This window comes from Nicotiana attenuata, unplaced genomic scaffold (genome assembly GCF_001879085.1).
Source record: "Nicotiana attenuata strain UT unplaced genomic scaffold, NIATTr2, whole genome shotgun sequence".
Lineage (NCBI taxonomy): Eukaryota > Viridiplantae > Streptophyta > Magnoliopsida > Solanales > Solanaceae > Nicotiana > Nicotiana attenuata.
Window position 1 is genome coordinate 381,930 of NW_017670659.1, and position 16,690 is coordinate 398,619.

Consider the following 16,690-nt stretch of genomic DNA (forward strand, 5'->3'; position numbering starts at 1 on the left):
GGTGGAGGGGTGAGGGTAGGGAAGGTTGAGAAGAAGTTTTGGAAAATATTTTCCCTTCTCTTTATAAGGAAAACATTTTCCTCCATTTGGAGGAAAATGAGTTCATAAGGAAAATGTTTTCCAAAATATTTAAGCCAACCAAACATGGGAAAATTGGAAAACATTTTCCGGAAAATGTTTTCCTTCATACCCAACACACCCTATATAGTGAAATCTAAAGCTAACAGTGGAACCTAAAGATCATGGCGCGATTAATCAACTCGACTACTCTTCAAAATTTTCAAAAGCGTGCATTTCATGCAAAATTATTTCTAAGCTATAGAGGTTAGAAAACTCATACATGCTTGGAGGAACTAAAGTAGCAGAAATGTCATGTAGAGGAGTTTCAAACCTTAGTACTTTCTTTTAAACCTCAAAAAAGCAAAGATTTTTGTTACTTAATTTATCTATACTGCTCAAGGCTATTTTGTTACAACGCATTATTCTTTCTGAATGTTGTCCAAGTTCTATTCATCCATCTTAATATTCCACACATTTCGAACTACTTGAAAGTTGGAACATGGCTCCACATAAATATTTTGCCTCACAACAAGTCTGGTGAATTGCCCAAAAGGAACTTCAAGAACTGAAATATGGAGTTTAAATGATTAATTACTTGATCCTGCCACATGATTGAGAAAATTTTGGGATTATAAATATATGCAACCTAATGGCTGCAGGATTTATGTTTAGATGGTTATCTAGTAAATAGCATACCTCATATAGTCATCAACATCAGCATCTGAATACTTTGAATCAATGTCTGCACCAAATCTTGAGCTTCAATGACTTTCTCCAGCAATGCAGCCAGATGCTGGGGGAGTAAGAGCAGCACTGCATACCAGACATTTCAACTCCCAACATAGTTTTCTTCACAAAGCTTTGTTACTTATACATAAGTGCAGCATAATTTTTTGCATGCTCTGCAATATAACAGATGACTGCACAGAACACGTCATCTTCAGTAGAATGGAGAGCAACAGACATCCTGTACAAAGTAACTTAAACAGGAGGGTGAGACACCACAGCGAATGAATCAAATTAATTGATAAGGGCATGCAAAGCCAGGAATTTTAACAACTGAAGGAATTCATCATTTATGCTAGGGTGCTTACAAAGAATGACACCCACCATGACCACTCTAAAAGAAGGGACAAAGAAAAAGAAAAAGCATAGAATTTTGTCGCAAGCATATAATTGCTCCATCAAGCAGGAATACATATCCTTTTTTATCCTTCTGATAGTTTAGATAAAAAATAAACCATGTAAAGCTCAACTCTTTTTTTCTTTTTTGACAAAGGTAAAGCTCAACTCATTTTTGGAAATCGTTTATCAGATTCTGATTTACAGATCAAAAGAGGGTGTTTAGAATGATGATAAAAACTAAGATAGACAAGAAAAATCAACAAAACAATTTGACAGATAAAAGAACAACTTATACCAACACGTGGGACTCTCATTCTGCAACCACTGCTTCCTGCTCCTATTTGAAGGTTTGTCATTGGGTCAACAATAGCAATTTCCAACTTGACTGACCAATTTAAATGCAAAGAGAAACCAGGTTACAGTTGACAGTGCAGATTAAGATTTAGAAAAATTAAAAAGAACAAACCCAAAATGTACCTTATCTCCATAAGAGTTTGTGCCAACTTTGTCCTAACATCTGCCTCCATTTGGCTATTGAACAAGTTCATTTGCTCAACTGGCCCATGTCAATGCATGTGATCTTCCAACCACTGTATCTTGATTAATTTTGGAGTTCAAGTATGCTAATAGAATAAGTAACACTGCAATCTTTCTAAAGGAATCTCAGTTTTGTAATTTTCCATCTATTTCACGCATAAGCAACACGGAATTATCAAGCACACGCCTGCTTTCATAGATGATAGACCGGAACAATTCATGCTGAGGTTCTGGCTTATAGGAGCCTAGTTCGACAACGGGATTTTTGATCTGTGATCTCTCGTACAACTCCTTTGCTGGCTGAACGTGCTTCCACCAGAAGTCAGAAAGTGCAATCTTCAAGAGCTTCCAATATTCTTCGTCACGATGCAACCTAAACAAACTGCTTCCTTTGGTAGTCCAAACATAAAAGTCCATCCAATCTCGATCCAATATTTCCATTAAACCCTGTGCTTGTGGAACATAAAAGATCGGAATTCTTTTCCAAGGAGTTGCAGCACTCATATCGCCTTTGAAGAAAGGGCATTTGATCTCCAAAACCCCTCTCGATGGCAAATGATAAACAAACTTGTCAACCACGCCATCAGGGGAAGCTGCAAGCCAGTCATCCTCTCTCTTCATTTCCCGATATACCTGAAAATCAGTAAAAGAGACAGGATTTCCAGTTATCAGCTTATACCTCTCAAGAGCCTCCTCTTCTTTGATGTTACTCCAACACGTAGCTAAATTACCCGAGAAGGGTTCAATCGCCCCGATTTTCTCCAACCAGAGTTGGGGTCTGCGCTTAGGAAAAAAACCAACAGCTTGACTAAAAGTGCTAGCTGTAAGTTTATTCTTTCTCAATTCTTGCCAATTCTTGAACGAATGCTGAAGACCACAGGATCGAAGAATTGGATGAGCGTCGGGTGAGGAAAATCTCGAAGAAAGTCCAGCACTACTGCTGTTGTACCATCTTCTATACCTAGGAATTTGAGAAAGAAAAACTGCTATCTTCTTGGTTTTGCTATAGCAATTCTCATTTGATGAACATCCAAAACTGAAAGTGGCATAACGCATGACCTTCACTGCAGAATAAGAAAATGCTCAACTTTTCAGTTATTCAGCATATCACCAAACTTAAATGCGGGAAAGAGAAACTTATGAATTATTTCCACTGATTCTCTAAATAAAGGGTTTTTTAAAAATAAAAAAAGGGTTCTCTATTCGAAGGGCAGGCAAGTTTTTCCGGGTTCTATGCAGAAAATGAGCTTCAACAACTATAGGTAATTTTCATATTTTCCACTTCAGACAAAACCCACAAGGAAAATTTACAGACACTGTCCAAGAGACACCCTCTATATCAAGAAATAAATAAACAAGTATAGGAAATGAATAAAACTCCAGGGGAAAAAATGGAAGATATAATAAACAGTCGAGCTCATGGACTCACCTTTGCCAGGCCCAACACAGCAGAAAGCTGCTAACAATATTAAGCACAGCGGAAGTGGCTGAGAGTTGTATCAAGAAAGTGGGAGGAGAATTAAGAAGGGTTTAAGGACCAATCAAAAAAGTAAGAAGAGTTTATTTAAGAAGAGTAAGGTGTTTGGTCTGAAGGTAAGGAAGAGGGCTAGGGAAGGGTTTAAGAGATTTCTTTTTTCTTTTGTTTAGTATACGTGGATAATACTTTGAGAAATGCCAAAAAATGGTCCCTCAATGTTTGAAGTTGGTCAAAAATTGTTCTTTAAAATATTCCTTGCAGCAATTTTAGTCTTTTTAAGGGTAATTAAAGAATTTTTGTTTTATCTCCATCAAATATTAAACGAAGTATGGTTGTTAGATTTATTGAAACTTTATCTCGATTATTTTAGTGCAGATTATTTAGTATTTTGAATTACTTATAACTTTTTTTTATGAAATAAAAAAGTAATAAATAAAAGAAAAAATAATAAGGAAGAGTAAGGTTTTTTCAGGGAATAATTGGCTTGCATAATATGGACTCCAAATATTCATGATCTAGAACATGACTTAGCCCTCGGTCTATTAGCGAACCATCTCTACCGGAATTGTGAAAGATGTCCTTGGGTCGTTTCAATCAGGGGTTGGATGTTCTTACATATAACGAGTTAGATAACCTGTAACAAATTCTTTATCTATTTTTAGAAAATTAAAAGACAAGAGTGTATGGGGTAAAATTGATAGCGACAGGTGGATTAATGACGAGATGACATGTGGAACTGGACACAGGTAAGAGATGAGTCAGCGAATAGTTGGCACCGGATACAAATATGTGATTGGTGCTGAATAAATTCCAAAGGCGTAGGAACCGAGAATGAAGATTTGAAAGGAATACATCAGCCGGAAAAGACAGCATTCAATGAGCAACTCTTACAAAGAATTTCTATGTTAATGATCAGCTGTTATGCAGGTATCATGAGGGGTTTTATTCTCATTAAAGAAGAGCTTGATTTGGGGATCTTGTCTCCCTTAATAGAGCTATAAATAGGAATATTTGTATCCATAGTTGGACACGAAAAATTATTTGTACTCATAAGGCTTTAATTCGCTTTTACCATATAAAATTACTCTCTTTCTTTTTGTTCTTAACATTGCTCTTAATACTGCTTTCGGAGAAGCTACGTCTATAGCTAGGCTTATATTTTCTTCAAGTTATTTTAATAATCTTATTTATGTTCTTTTTATTTTTATATTCTTGGATCAAACTAATTTACGTGTCTATAAACCATGTTACAAATTCAACTGTACCGTTTTACGGGCAAATAGTTTGGCGCCCATCGTGGGGCCAAATTGTATAATTACTTTGATCTATTTATCTGTTACTAACGCATTTTGATTCTTTTTGCTATTAAAAGAAAAATTAGGTATGGCAGCTAATGACGTGAACAACTCTTACAATGATGGAACAAACAACGACGATGTGTTCCAGCGTGATGTTTCAACAAGCGAAACTCACAATGCAGGGAATGAAACAACTCCGATACATGGAGAACAGACCCTCAGCAAGTGAGAAGCCCAACTCCTGACGATATGGACGATGAACAAGTGGTTGAGACAGTTAAAATTTTAAGGGAACAACAAAGGGAAATTCTGAATCACCTCTTAAGATAAGAACGGGTGATGACGGAATTGAAACAGGCGCTTTCGATTGCTTCCAATAACTCCAATGGAGTAGTTCGGACTCCTCCAAGCATCCCCGCAATTCAAACAGTTCAAAGGACCGGTAACGATGTTCTGAGGGAGGAGTTTGATTTTAATGAGGCAGGTGGTGCAGGTAGTGGATTCCAGAACGACATCAATGTTAATTATCCTTTCAAAATCGAGCTCATAAAATTCACGAGGGAAATGAATGAATGAATGAATGAAAGGATCAAAATGCTAAGAAATTTCATGCTCAGATGGATCAGATCCCGATGGCACCACCAATGTTAAAGGGACCAGATTCAAAGAAGTATACACAATTGTCGTTCAAACCAAGTGCGGACTCGAAATTAATTCCGAAAATGTTTAAGATGCCTGACATACAGAAGTATGATGGGACTTCGAAACCATTAGAGCATATCACAACTTATACTTCAGCAGTAAAGGGAAATGACTTGGCCCCGCACAAGATCGAATCAGTTTTGTTGAAAAAATTTGGCGAAACCCTAATGAAGGGTGCTTTAACTTGGTAATCTCTTTTACCTAAGAATTTAATTGATTCTTTTGCAATACTTGCAAATATTTTCATTAAAGCTCATGCAGGGGCAAGAAAGGTCCAACCTAGAAAGGCAGATGTATTCCGAATCGCCCAAGGAGAACCAAACTATTGTGAGAATTCATGATCCGATTTCAGAAGAAAAGGATGTTGTTGCCGGCGGTATCGGACGAGTGGGCAGCTGAAGCGTTTACCAAGGGTCTCAATCTATTGAGCTCCGATGCCTCTAGGAAGTTGAAGGAAAGCTTGTTAGAATTTCAAGCAACCACATGGGCAGATGTTCACAATCGTTATGAATCAAATATTAGAATAGAAGATGATCAACTAAGTTCATTGGTGTCTTCCAAAGGACATAATCATGTTCGGAATCAGGAGAAGATCAAAACTAATTTTGATGCAGATCGGAGACCTTCCAGGAGCCATTTTCAGCCTTACGAAAGAGTTGATGGGTGTGGGAGTAAAGGATTTCAGTCACCGGACATGTTTATTTTCGATAGAAGCACTGATCGTGGTCGGAATAGCAGAACTTTACATGAGAATGAATCATCGGGATCCCATCATTCAGCATACCCCCGGTTATCCAACTACAACTTCAATATCAGTTTAGTTGAGCTGATTTCGATTATGAGAAATATTAAGGAGGCAAGATTTCTGAAACCAATTCGATCGGATCCTAGTCAAAGCGATCCTAATATATGGTGTGAATTCCGTGGAACACATGGACATAGAACTGGGGACTGCCGGCACCTTCGTGAAGAGGTTGCAGCGCTACTGAAGAATGGTCACCTTAGAGAATTTCTAAGTGATTGGGCCAAGAATAATGATGAAAAAAATTGAGATGTTGTGGAACCATCAAGACCCGCTGCAGGTTCACCTTGCTTGACGATAAACATGATCTTTAGCGGTGACAAAGTAAATGGTTTAACATTTTCAGCAGCAAAGAAGACAAAGATATCGATAGCTCATGACAAAAGAATCCGGAAAAGCTTCAGAAGATGATGAAATCACCTTCACGGAAAAGGATGCTGATGGCCTTCTTTTACCACAATGATACTCTAGTAATATCGGTTAGTGTTTTTAGATTTTAAAATTAAACATGTGTTGGTTGATTCAGGTAGTTCAATCAACATCATTCAATAAAGAGTTTTGGAACAAGTAAAGTTAGCCGAAAACATAGTTCCGGCAACACAGCTTCTGGTCGGGTTCAACCTAACAAGTGTAACGACCTAGGAGAGATTTTATTACCCACGCATGCCGAAGGCATAACGAAGACCATTTTGTTCAAAGTGATAGATAGCGACATGGGATACAACGTAATCCTTAGAAGGTCATGGATACATGAAATTAAGGTTGTACTGTCAACTTATCATCAACTGCTAAAATTTCCCATGCCAGAAAGGGGTCAAACAAATTAGAGAAGATCAACCAGCTGCAAGAGAAATGAATGCAATTATCTTGTCCAGTAGCAAGGGGAAAGAAACAAGAAAATATCAATTAGAGGAGTCGGTGCCCTCTTCCATCTCGATTGAAGATAATGGAGAAATGAGTCATTGATTTCTATCAGGTCCCGAGGTCTTTTCAGGTACCGGAGGAAACATACGCAACCAAATAGGCTGCAGAGGAGCTCGAACAAGTTGCCTTATTCACAGAGTTCTTATAAACGAAATTCCACTTAGGAAAGGGGTTGAGCCTCGAACTAAGACTAAAAATTATTTATTTTCTTAAAGCTAACATCGATTATTTTGTATGGTGATTTTCATATATGATAGGTATTTCATTGAAAATGGCTGTCAGCAAAATAAGTTTGGATCCTAGCTTTCCTCCGGTAAGGAAGAAGAAACAATCGATAACAGAGGTCAGAAACAGGTTTGTCAAAGAAGAGGTAACCCTGTTATTGAATATAGGTTCAATCCGAGACGTAAATTATCCCGATTATTTAGCTAACGTAGTGGTTGTACCTAAAAAGAATAATAAATTTAGAATGTGTGTAGATTACAAGGATTTGAATAAGGCATGCCCTAAAGATTCTTTTCCGTTACCAAACATTAATTAAATGATCGATGCTACAGCCGGATATGAGTTAATGAGCTTTCTTGACGGATATTCCGGTATAATCAAATTAGGGTGCACCCCAAAGATCAAGAAAAAACCTCATTTATCACAAAATTTGGCACATACTGTTATAATGTGATGCCTTTCGGGCTTAAGGATGCCGGAGCCACTTACCAGAGGCTCGTCAATAAAATGTTTGAATAGCAAATTGGTAAAACAATAATAGTTTATATTGACAATATGTTGGTTAAGTATCTTAATGCAGGAGATCATTTGGCTCATCTATAAGAGACATTTGATATTCCGAGAAAGTACAACATGAAACTCAATCCTAAAAAATGCGCTTTCAGAGTTGATTCTGGAAAGTTTCTGGGGATTTTGGTCTCTCAAAGAGGAGTTGAAGTAAACCCCGATAAGATCAAAGTCATCGAGGATATCCCGGATCAATTGGCAAGTGTAAAGGAGGTGGAAAGGTTGACCGAAAGGTTGGCGATCCTAAGCAGGTTTATATCAAGATCCTCGGAGAAACGTCATCATTTCTTTTCGCTCTTGAAAAAGAAGAATAATTTCGTGTGGACTCCGAAATGTCAACAAGCGCTGAAAGACTTGAAAAGGTACCTGTCTATTCCTCCACTGCTGTCAAAACCGATGGAAGGTGAGCAATTGCTATTTATTTAGAGTTTTACGAAGTAGCCATAAGTGTTGTTCTGACGAGAGAGGAGGAAGGTACTCAATTTACTGTTTATTATGTTAGTAAAGCTTTATCTGGAGTGGGGACACAATATCCGCACTTTGAAAAGTTGGCCCTAGCTCTCGTAGTCGCATCTCAAAGCTTAGTCCTTATTTTCAACATCATACCATAGCCGTTGTTACAACTTTTCCCTTGAGGAATGTCCTTCGTAAGCCTGGATTATCGGGTCGATTGCCGAAATGTGCAGTCAAAGTTAGTGAACTGGATATTGAATATAAACTCATGACTGCAATTAAGTCAAAAGTTTTGACCGACTCGTGGCTGACTTTAATCCGGAAACGATGCTTTTAGCTGCTAAAAAAGCATTTCTAGTGTCGGAAACTATCTCCGGTGTTTGGACCTTGTTTACGGATGGAGCTTCCAACGCAAAAAGGCCCAGTCTTGGGATAGTACTAATCATTCTCTCGGGAGAAACCCTGAGACATGCCATTAGAACTATATCATTAACTAACAATGAGGCCGAGTACGAGGCTTTGGTTGTAGGACGTGAGTTAACTCGGGGACTAAACTCCGATGGATGAGGTGAAACTGATTAGCGACAGGTGGATGAATGACGAGATGACACGTGAAACTGGAGACGGGTAAGAGATGAGTTAGCGAATGGTTGACACCGGATACAACCATGTGATCGGTGCTGAATAAATACCGAAGGCATGGGAACCGAGAACGAAGATTTGAAAGGAAGATATCGGTTTGAAAAGACAGCATTCAATGAACAACTGTTACAAAGAATCTCTGTGTTAATGACCAGGCCAGTCGTTATGCAGCCATCAAGAGGGGTTTTATTCTCATTAAAGAAGAGCTTGATTTGGGGATCTTGTCTCCCTAAATAGAGCTATAAATAGGAAAATTTGTATCCGTAGTTGGACACAAAAAATCATCTGTACTCAAAAGGTTATAATTCGCTCTTACTATATAAAATTACCCTCTTTCTTTTTGTTCTTAACATTGCTCTTATTTCTGTTTTCAGAGAAGCTACGTCTATATCCAGACTTGTATTTTCTTCAAGTTATTTTAATAATCTTATTTCCCTTCTTGTTAATTTCATATTCTTGGATCAAACTAATTTACGTGTCTATAAACCATGTTACAAATTTAACTATACCATTTTACGGGTAAACAAAATCAAAAACAAAGGAATGAAGAAAAATAATGAAGTTGTTATCATATATATCTTTCTCATGTAGGAGATGAATCAATTCTTCATTATTATTTCTTACTTGTAACTAAGTGAAATTCAATTATTAATCCTATAAGTTTACTCACGGGCAACCATATGTTTCCGGGCACACATTGAATGTTGGACTACTCGTTGAAGATAAAAGTACATCGAACCCATATGAAGTTTTACGATGAGCGAATTGTATCCTAATGGAAACTCACGTTTAAAGGTACAATTTTATAGTTGCTGCTGTTATCACTCTAGTGTTTGGTGTAGTTTTTTTAGGTGCAATTTTGGTCTATATATAGTGTTTGGTGCAGCTTTTGGGTTGAAAACTTTTATCTGTATTTTTAGTTTCAGTTTGGCAAAATACATAGTTTACCCATCAACCTTGCAGCGACATCCCTGTTACACACCTCTCTTTCACGGGAAACCTTTTACACACTCAACCTTTCAAAAGTGTGTCTAAGACACACCACTTTTGTGCTTGACCAATTTTTCAGATAACGTGAAATTCACGCCCTAACAGGGTCGCGACACGTGTCATTGACTTTAAAAAGGAAAAAAAATATGAGAAATTAAAATTAAAATCCATCTTCTTCATCTTTCCATTTTCTATCTTAAGCACCATTGTTGCTACCACCATGGTTGTTTGTGAGAAAGTATCCAACAATACTAAAATTCAACTACACTATCTAAACAACTAGCCAAACATAATCGAGCAATAAATTGAGTTCAATAACCCAATAATCAACAAGACCCAATTGAATTTTCAAGCTTTTTTCGATACCCCAACAATGGTGGATTCTAGATTTTTTCACCAAACCTTCAATACTAATGTTAAGGCTTTTATATCTATCACAAATAAATAATTTTCACAATATTTGGACAATAAACCAACAAAATCCGCTCAATTTTAGATCTAAAATCGATATTTTCTTTTAAAAATTCTTTTTGGTGAAAGAAAATGAGGGGGAGGGTGGTGAGGAAGAAGACTAGAGGGAGGGGAGACAAAAAATAGGATTTTTTTACGGGTTTCACGCGATTTTTTTGTGTGTAAACACGCAAGTGCTATATGGTGAAAAGTAGGGTGTCTTAGACACACTTTTTAAAGGTTGAATGTGTAACAGAGATTTCGGTGCAAATTGCCAACAGTTTCGATATGTATGTTACGATAAGTTGCTAACTACGGTTTGTTCGCAGTTAACTTTCATATATTGAGGAATTATGACTTCGGAAATAGTAAGAGTTCGCGGAATAGCAATTTCAGGTCTTCAACAGTTGAGAAAATATCATACAAAATTAGCTCTGAAGTTCAATGGTGTTCAAAAAGACAAAAATCCTAAAAGGTAGAGAAAGACAATAATGAGTAATCTGTATTGTATACGAACAAAACTCGAGGAAGAAAATTGGAAGTAGAAACATCACTTAACTCAATATAAATATTCAAAAAAAAATCAGCATATTCAATTTATATATTAATAATATTTAATTTATAAAATTCGATTTAATACTCAATTTACAATTAAAAGCATTCAATACGTGTACATTGATATTTTAAGAAAAGAACAGCAATATTCAAGATGATAGTACTTTTCAGATGAAGTGTTACACGAATTTGGAGAACTTGTTCGGCGAAAACTGGATACCTTAAAAAATCCCTTACTATTATCCCTTATCCTACGTTGCTTCTGTTAGACATGTTAGAATTCAAGTGTGAGTAGATGTCTATTGATTGATAGATATATGATGTTGTATGTATTAAGGTATATTATGCAAAGAAACCAGAGAGAAGGAAGTGAGAATGATAACAGCTCTTAGAAAAATGTATGAAGTCACAATTATGGACCTACCAAGGGTAATTATGGTTGAATTATTCTGCAAGACTGTTTGCAAACTCTGGTATAATCTTTTAACTTGTGATCCTTTATTTGTTAACATGTATCACACGTCAAGATCACTTAATTTTCATTGCATTTTGCTTTCGGTTGATCACTCTTTCGTTTCACTTCTTGAACTCAAAGCAGATTATGATTATTATTCTTCCCCGTTAAATAGACCCATGTTGTTGAGCCCAAAGTTTCACCTCCCTCCACTAGAATCGAGAACAATTAATCTTGCTAGTAAACCAAAGTTGGAAATAATTGGTTCGTGTAATGGGTTTATTTGTTTGATGAATAGTTGTACATATGGTAGAACTCGTTTGGTTTACATTTGCAATCCTCTTTTGGGCGATTGTTTCAAGCTTAAATATCCTGATAAAAGTGTATGTCATGTTGCGTGGGGATTTTGCTTTAGTGAGTCCTCGGGACAGTATAAGTTATTGAGATCGGTATGGGATCGTCCAGAACTATATGAATTGGAGGTTTATACTCTTGGAGTTGATAAGAAATGGAGAAATGTGGGCGAAGTTCGTCCACACCCACGGGGATCACTTACCAATGTTAATGTCAATGGTTTTCTTCATTGGATGGATAGTGAAAATCATAAAAAAAGTGCCAGTGCCAGTGCCAGTGCCAGCATTTACTCCTTTAATATTAGGACAGAAGAGGTGAAGTCCGTGCCACCTCCACCTGGTCTAGAAACTCCATCCTCTTGCTTGAGGCTAGTAGAGTTGGGGAATTGTGTGTGTTTGTCCGATAATAGCTATAGTCAACATGTCGATATATGGTTGATGAAAGAGTATGGAATAGCTGAATCATGGACTAAAGATCGCATTTTGATGGATTGCATTCCGCCTGATATACGTCAGGGTATATTTATACCAATCATTATTTGGAAAGATGGAGTAATCTTGATGCAAAGCGAACAAGGCACACAACTAGTATCTTACAGCCCAAAAGAGAAGAAGTTTAGGAAGGTCAATGTTTACGGTAGTGGCATTGCAGTGACTAAATACGTTCCAAGTTTTTACTCGCTCAAGACTGTCATGGGGGACAGCTTTCAAGTCTCAAATGTTTATCCGAAGGCTAAGATAGTTTAGTATTTGTTTTGTTTTACTTCCTCCTGGATTTTGTTTCTGTGTTTCTGGCATAATTTAGTTTAAACTTTTGAATTCTAGTCGAACAACTCTCTGCCTATATAAGTATATGTTGTCCATTTTTCACATTCATAGCTACTTGCATTACAACGTCTTTAGAGTTGCATTTCTTTTATCCATTCCATCTTGATATGTGTACTTGGTAATGACTTGCAATTTTAGGCACATTCCTAAGATTAGAGGCAACTGACTGAGGTGTGTGCTTGAATGGAGGGACATAGACGATGATGATTCATATAACTGACTCCCACTTTTTTTGTTGTTGTATATGAAGTTAAAACTGCTACCTACCTCATAGTTTATAGACATGCACTAGTCAATTTTCTGGTATTTGGTGAGATACTAGTTCCAGTGATACTTCTTTTCTTGAATAATGGTGCTGAAAATTTCTACTAAGACCATCAATTCTCATATGCTTGTTCTATGTATTAGTTAACTGCAACGTTCATATTCCTTTAAGGAATCGACAATATCATATATCAAGACCAAAAAGAAAGACAGTATCTTATATGAATGGTGTGTTATTGACAAATAGGAAATCATTAGGCTAGAGAAAATATTGGGTTGTATTCATACAATTTCCTCTTCTCTGATATCGATTACAGAAAATGGAAAGAAGAAAAGGAAGGAAAGAGACTCTTTACATTTTGACTCTTGAACATGAAGATATACTAGATATTGAAGAGGAAAAGAGAGATAAGAAAAAAAGGTTTTTGGTACTTATAGAAGGCCTACAACTGGTGAATGTGCAAAAATTAACTTATCTTTGTTAGCACTACTAGTATAACCCCAATTTTGGCAAATGCTTTTCCTTCTTGGTTTTGCCTCTCCAAGCATAGTTATAATGTCTCTCATTGATGGTCTTTCTTTTGGAAGCTTTGCAGTGCAAAGAAGTGCAATCTTTAGGACAAGAAGCATCTCTTCTTGAACATGTTTACATTGTCCAGCTACATCATGATCTAATGCTTCTTCTGATGCCTTGTTGTTCACTTTCCTTCTAACCCATTCTACAATGTCAATGGACTCTCCGAACGAAGAGTCTAATGGCATTTTTCCGGTCAGAAGCTCCAAAAGCACTACCCCGTAACTGTATATGTCGCTCTTCTCATCAACCTTCAATGTGTATCCATATTCTGCCAAAACAAAAGAGAAAGCACAATGAATTTCTTAAACTATATGGATATGAAATGAAATCATTTTAAGGTTAAAAAAATAAATTTTACCTGGTGCTATATAGCCATATGATCCTGCTACCATAGAGACAGTCTCATTCTTATGAAGCATCATTCTCGCCAAGCCAAAATCTGCAATTCTTGCCTCAAAATCTGAATCAAGAAGAATGTTGCTTGACTTGACATCTCGATGTATGACTGGTGGATGGCAATCATGGTGAAGGTAAGCGAGGCCATGAGCAACACCAAGAGCAATGTTGTATCTCGACAACCAATCCACGAGCATTTTTGCAGCTTGTTTCCCATGTAAAGCAGCTCCAAGATTTCCATTAGGCATGTATTCAGATAACATCATGACATCAGTCTCATTGTGAAGATAGCCTAATAGCCTAACGATGTTCCTGTGACGAAGCTTCCCTAAAAGATCTACCTCTGCAAAGAGTTCTTCTCCTGCTTCAATGTCCCCATTTGTTCTCCATAACTTTTTAACTGCTACAACAGAATGTGGCCTCTGAATCTCAGCCTTGTAGACAATTCCATTGCCACCAATGCCTATCACATTTGACTCCTTTAGGCAAGTCAGAATATCAGAACTTGTGAAGTTAATCCTCTGAAATGCTACTAGCCTCCAAGGCCATTCTGAATTGTTCTTGCTGAACCGAAAATCTTTAAAGAAGCTGTTGCACAAGTACCATCTGTTGTACATTGATCTCCCAGCTAGAACCATGATCCCAACAGCTACGATAACCGAGATCCCAACAATAAATCCCACGATTATGTGATTCACACGAGTCTTCCTCACGTTTGAAGTGGTGATGAGATTTTGAGAACACGGTGGAAGTATGCCACCACAAAGTCCAGCATTACCTATTAGATCATTGGGATTAATGGTCATTAATATCCCATTGCTTGGAACTGGACCCTCAAGTTTGTTGTATGACAGATTAAGCATTTCTAGAGCTGGAGAACTACCAAAGTCCATTGGTATTTTTCCAACTAGGGAGTTGTTTGATAAATCAAGAATAGATAAAGTTGGCAATGTGGCAATGTGAGTTGGGATTTCACCACTGAATTGATTGTTGCTAAGATTAAGATTCACAAGCCTTTCACATGAAGCAATACTTTGAGGAACTTTACCCGTGAAATGGTTGCTTGAAAGATCAAGCGACGAAAGGGATGGACAATCTTGGAATTGGTCAGGAATGTTGCCTTTAAGATTGTTATTGGAGACTGCAAAGGTTTGCAGGCTAGGAATAGACAAAATGCTAGATGGCAAAGATGATTCAAGGTGGTTCGAGGAGACATCAATAAAAGAAAGTGTAGAAGACAAAGTGAAATCCTCAGGAATTTCACCAGTAAGATTGTTATTAGCCAATTCCAATCTTTGAAGTTTAGGAAGAGTTCCAAATCCAATTGGGATTACACCTGAAAGAAGATTATTTTGGATTCTGACTCGGACGAGTGAAGAACAATTAGAGAGGCCTAATGGGATTGGTCCAGAGAAAGAATTGTTAAAGAGAATGAGCTTTGTTAGATTGCCAGAATCACACAAACCAGGAGGGATCTCACCTGTCAAGAAATTAGAAGAAACATCTAACCATTGCAAGGGAGATTTTTTCCCAAGATTCATAGGCAAAGAACCATTTAAAGAGTTTTTCCATAGTTCAAGTATCTCAAGATTTTCTAGCTCACCAAGCTTTGTTGGAATAGGACCAGTTAAGTTATTGCACATGAGATTTAGCAGCTGCAAATTCTTCAAATCTGCTAACTCATTCGGAATCTCCCCTGAAATGTTGTTATCAGAAAGATCCAAGTAAACTAAAGATGTAATATTTCCAACTTCAGCTGGAATCTTCCCTTCAAAACTGTTCTGATACAAGTACACAGTGGTCAGATTCTTCAACTTGCCTAATTCAGCTGGTATTTGACCACTTAAACTGCCAACAGCCAAGTCAAGATACTGAAGACTACTTAGATTACCAAACTCAGCTGGAATTGAACCTTCAAACTGATTGTATCCAAGAATTATAGTCTCTACAGCTTTCAATTCACCGAGCTCCCGAGGGATCTCTCCTGTAAGATTATTCCCTGATAGTCCAAGAAACTTCAAATTCTGAAGATTCTTGAACGATAAAGGGATTGAACCTTGGAAGAAACTCCCTCGAAAATCCATGATTTCGAGCAATGTAGCATTGCCAAGATCCTGAGGGAGAAACCCCTCAAAGTTATTGCTAGAAGCATTGAGATATCTCAATCCAGAAGCCATTCCAAGACCTGTTGGGAACTTGCCAACAAAGTTATTTTGGCTCACATCAATGCTCTTTAAAGAAGTCAGATTGGCCAATGACTTTGGCAATGCAGTGGAGAAATCATTGCAACAAAGATTTAGTGAAGATAAACTCTTTAGCCCTTGAATTTGATCAGAAACTCTGCCACTGAGATTCTTGTTTGACAAATCAAGATTCTCTACAAAACCTTTGGAGTTGCACAACACACCAGTCCATTTACAATGAACAGAAATTGAACTTGAGTTTCCATTGTTTGGCAAATTCCAGTCTTTGAGGTGATCCATTGGATCAACAAGACTGGACTTTAGTGCTAACAATGTTGAAACTTCATCACCATTTGATGAAACAATGAAAAATAACAAGAAAAAGAGATGATTTTTCATGGTTTGATCTTTTCACAAAATTTCTTCTCTCTGTTAATTCAGTTGTACAACATTCTTTTTTTTAGTTCTTGAGAACAAACTATTATGAAAATGACCAAAATAACTTATACTACTATTTCATAGTAACAAGTAGTGTTAATCAGTTAGTTATCATGATTAACTAAAAATGGGACCCATATCTATCTGTATGCATGTTTTTCTTCTTTTATTTCATTTTTGAGGGGTAGGGGGTGGGGTTAGAGAGTAAGAATGTAATGATTAGACACTAATGAAGGGGGATTAGTAATTAATTAATTAATTAATAATAAATATAATTGGGGAGTTCGTGAGGTCTTGGGAAATGGGATCTGAACCAGCTATGGAGTTGTAGCTAATGACTGTAAAGGTTTTGGAGTTATTGAGAATGGAACCGACATTAAAACATGGGAA

At 37.1% G+C, this 16,690-nt stretch overlaps 2 protein-coding genes across 7 annotated transcripts in view; both read right to left on the minus strand.

The window, feature by feature from the left end:
* Positions 1-3,320, minus strand: part of LOC109241987 — an 11,120-nt gene extending 7,800 nt beyond the window's left edge. For 3 of the 6 annotated variants that reach the window (XM_019408812.1, XM_019408810.1, XM_019408815.1), the window contains exons 1-3: positions 3,152-3,320; positions 1,663-2,786; positions 757-1,570 (exon numbers count right to left, since the gene is read on the minus strand). In XM_019408812.1, the coding sequence (XP_019264357.1) occupies positions 1,849-2,778 (930 nt within the window). In that variant the 5' untranslated portion in view covers positions 2,779-2,786; positions 3,152-3,320 and the 3' untranslated portion in view covers positions 757-1,570; positions 1,663-1,848. The remainder of the gene's footprint in view (positions 1-756; positions 1,571-1,662; positions 2,787-3,151) is intronic. The other 3 variants (XM_019408814.1, XM_019408811.1, XM_019408813.1) reach the window with 3 other exon arrangements.
* A 9,603-nt stretch (positions 3,321-12,923) lies between these two features.
* Positions 12,924-16,435, minus strand: LOC109241988 (leucine-rich repeat receptor-like protein kinase PXL1). Its single transcript, XM_019408817.1, has 2 exons — positions 13,642-16,435; positions 12,924-13,551 (listed from the first exon to the last, which is right to left on the minus strand). Exons 1-2 carry the CDS (start codon positions 16,259-16,261, stop codon positions 13,139-13,141), a joined length of 3,033 nt encoding a protein of 1,010 aa, XP_019264362.1. The 5' UTR covers positions 16,262-16,435; the 3' UTR covers positions 12,924-13,138.
* Between the last annotated feature and the right edge of the window lie 255 nt (positions 16,436-16,690).

Bases quoted from the DNA above. Each gene is read 5' to 3' on its own strand.
- LOC109241988 (XM_019408817.1), bottom strand. From the start codon at position 16,261: ATGAAAAATCATCTCTTTTTCTTGTTATTTTTCATTGTTTCATCAAAT. The intron at 13,552-13,641 runs GTAAAATTTATT...TTGTTTTGGCAG, and splicing joins ATATGGCTATATAGCACCAG to AATATGGATACACATTGAAG.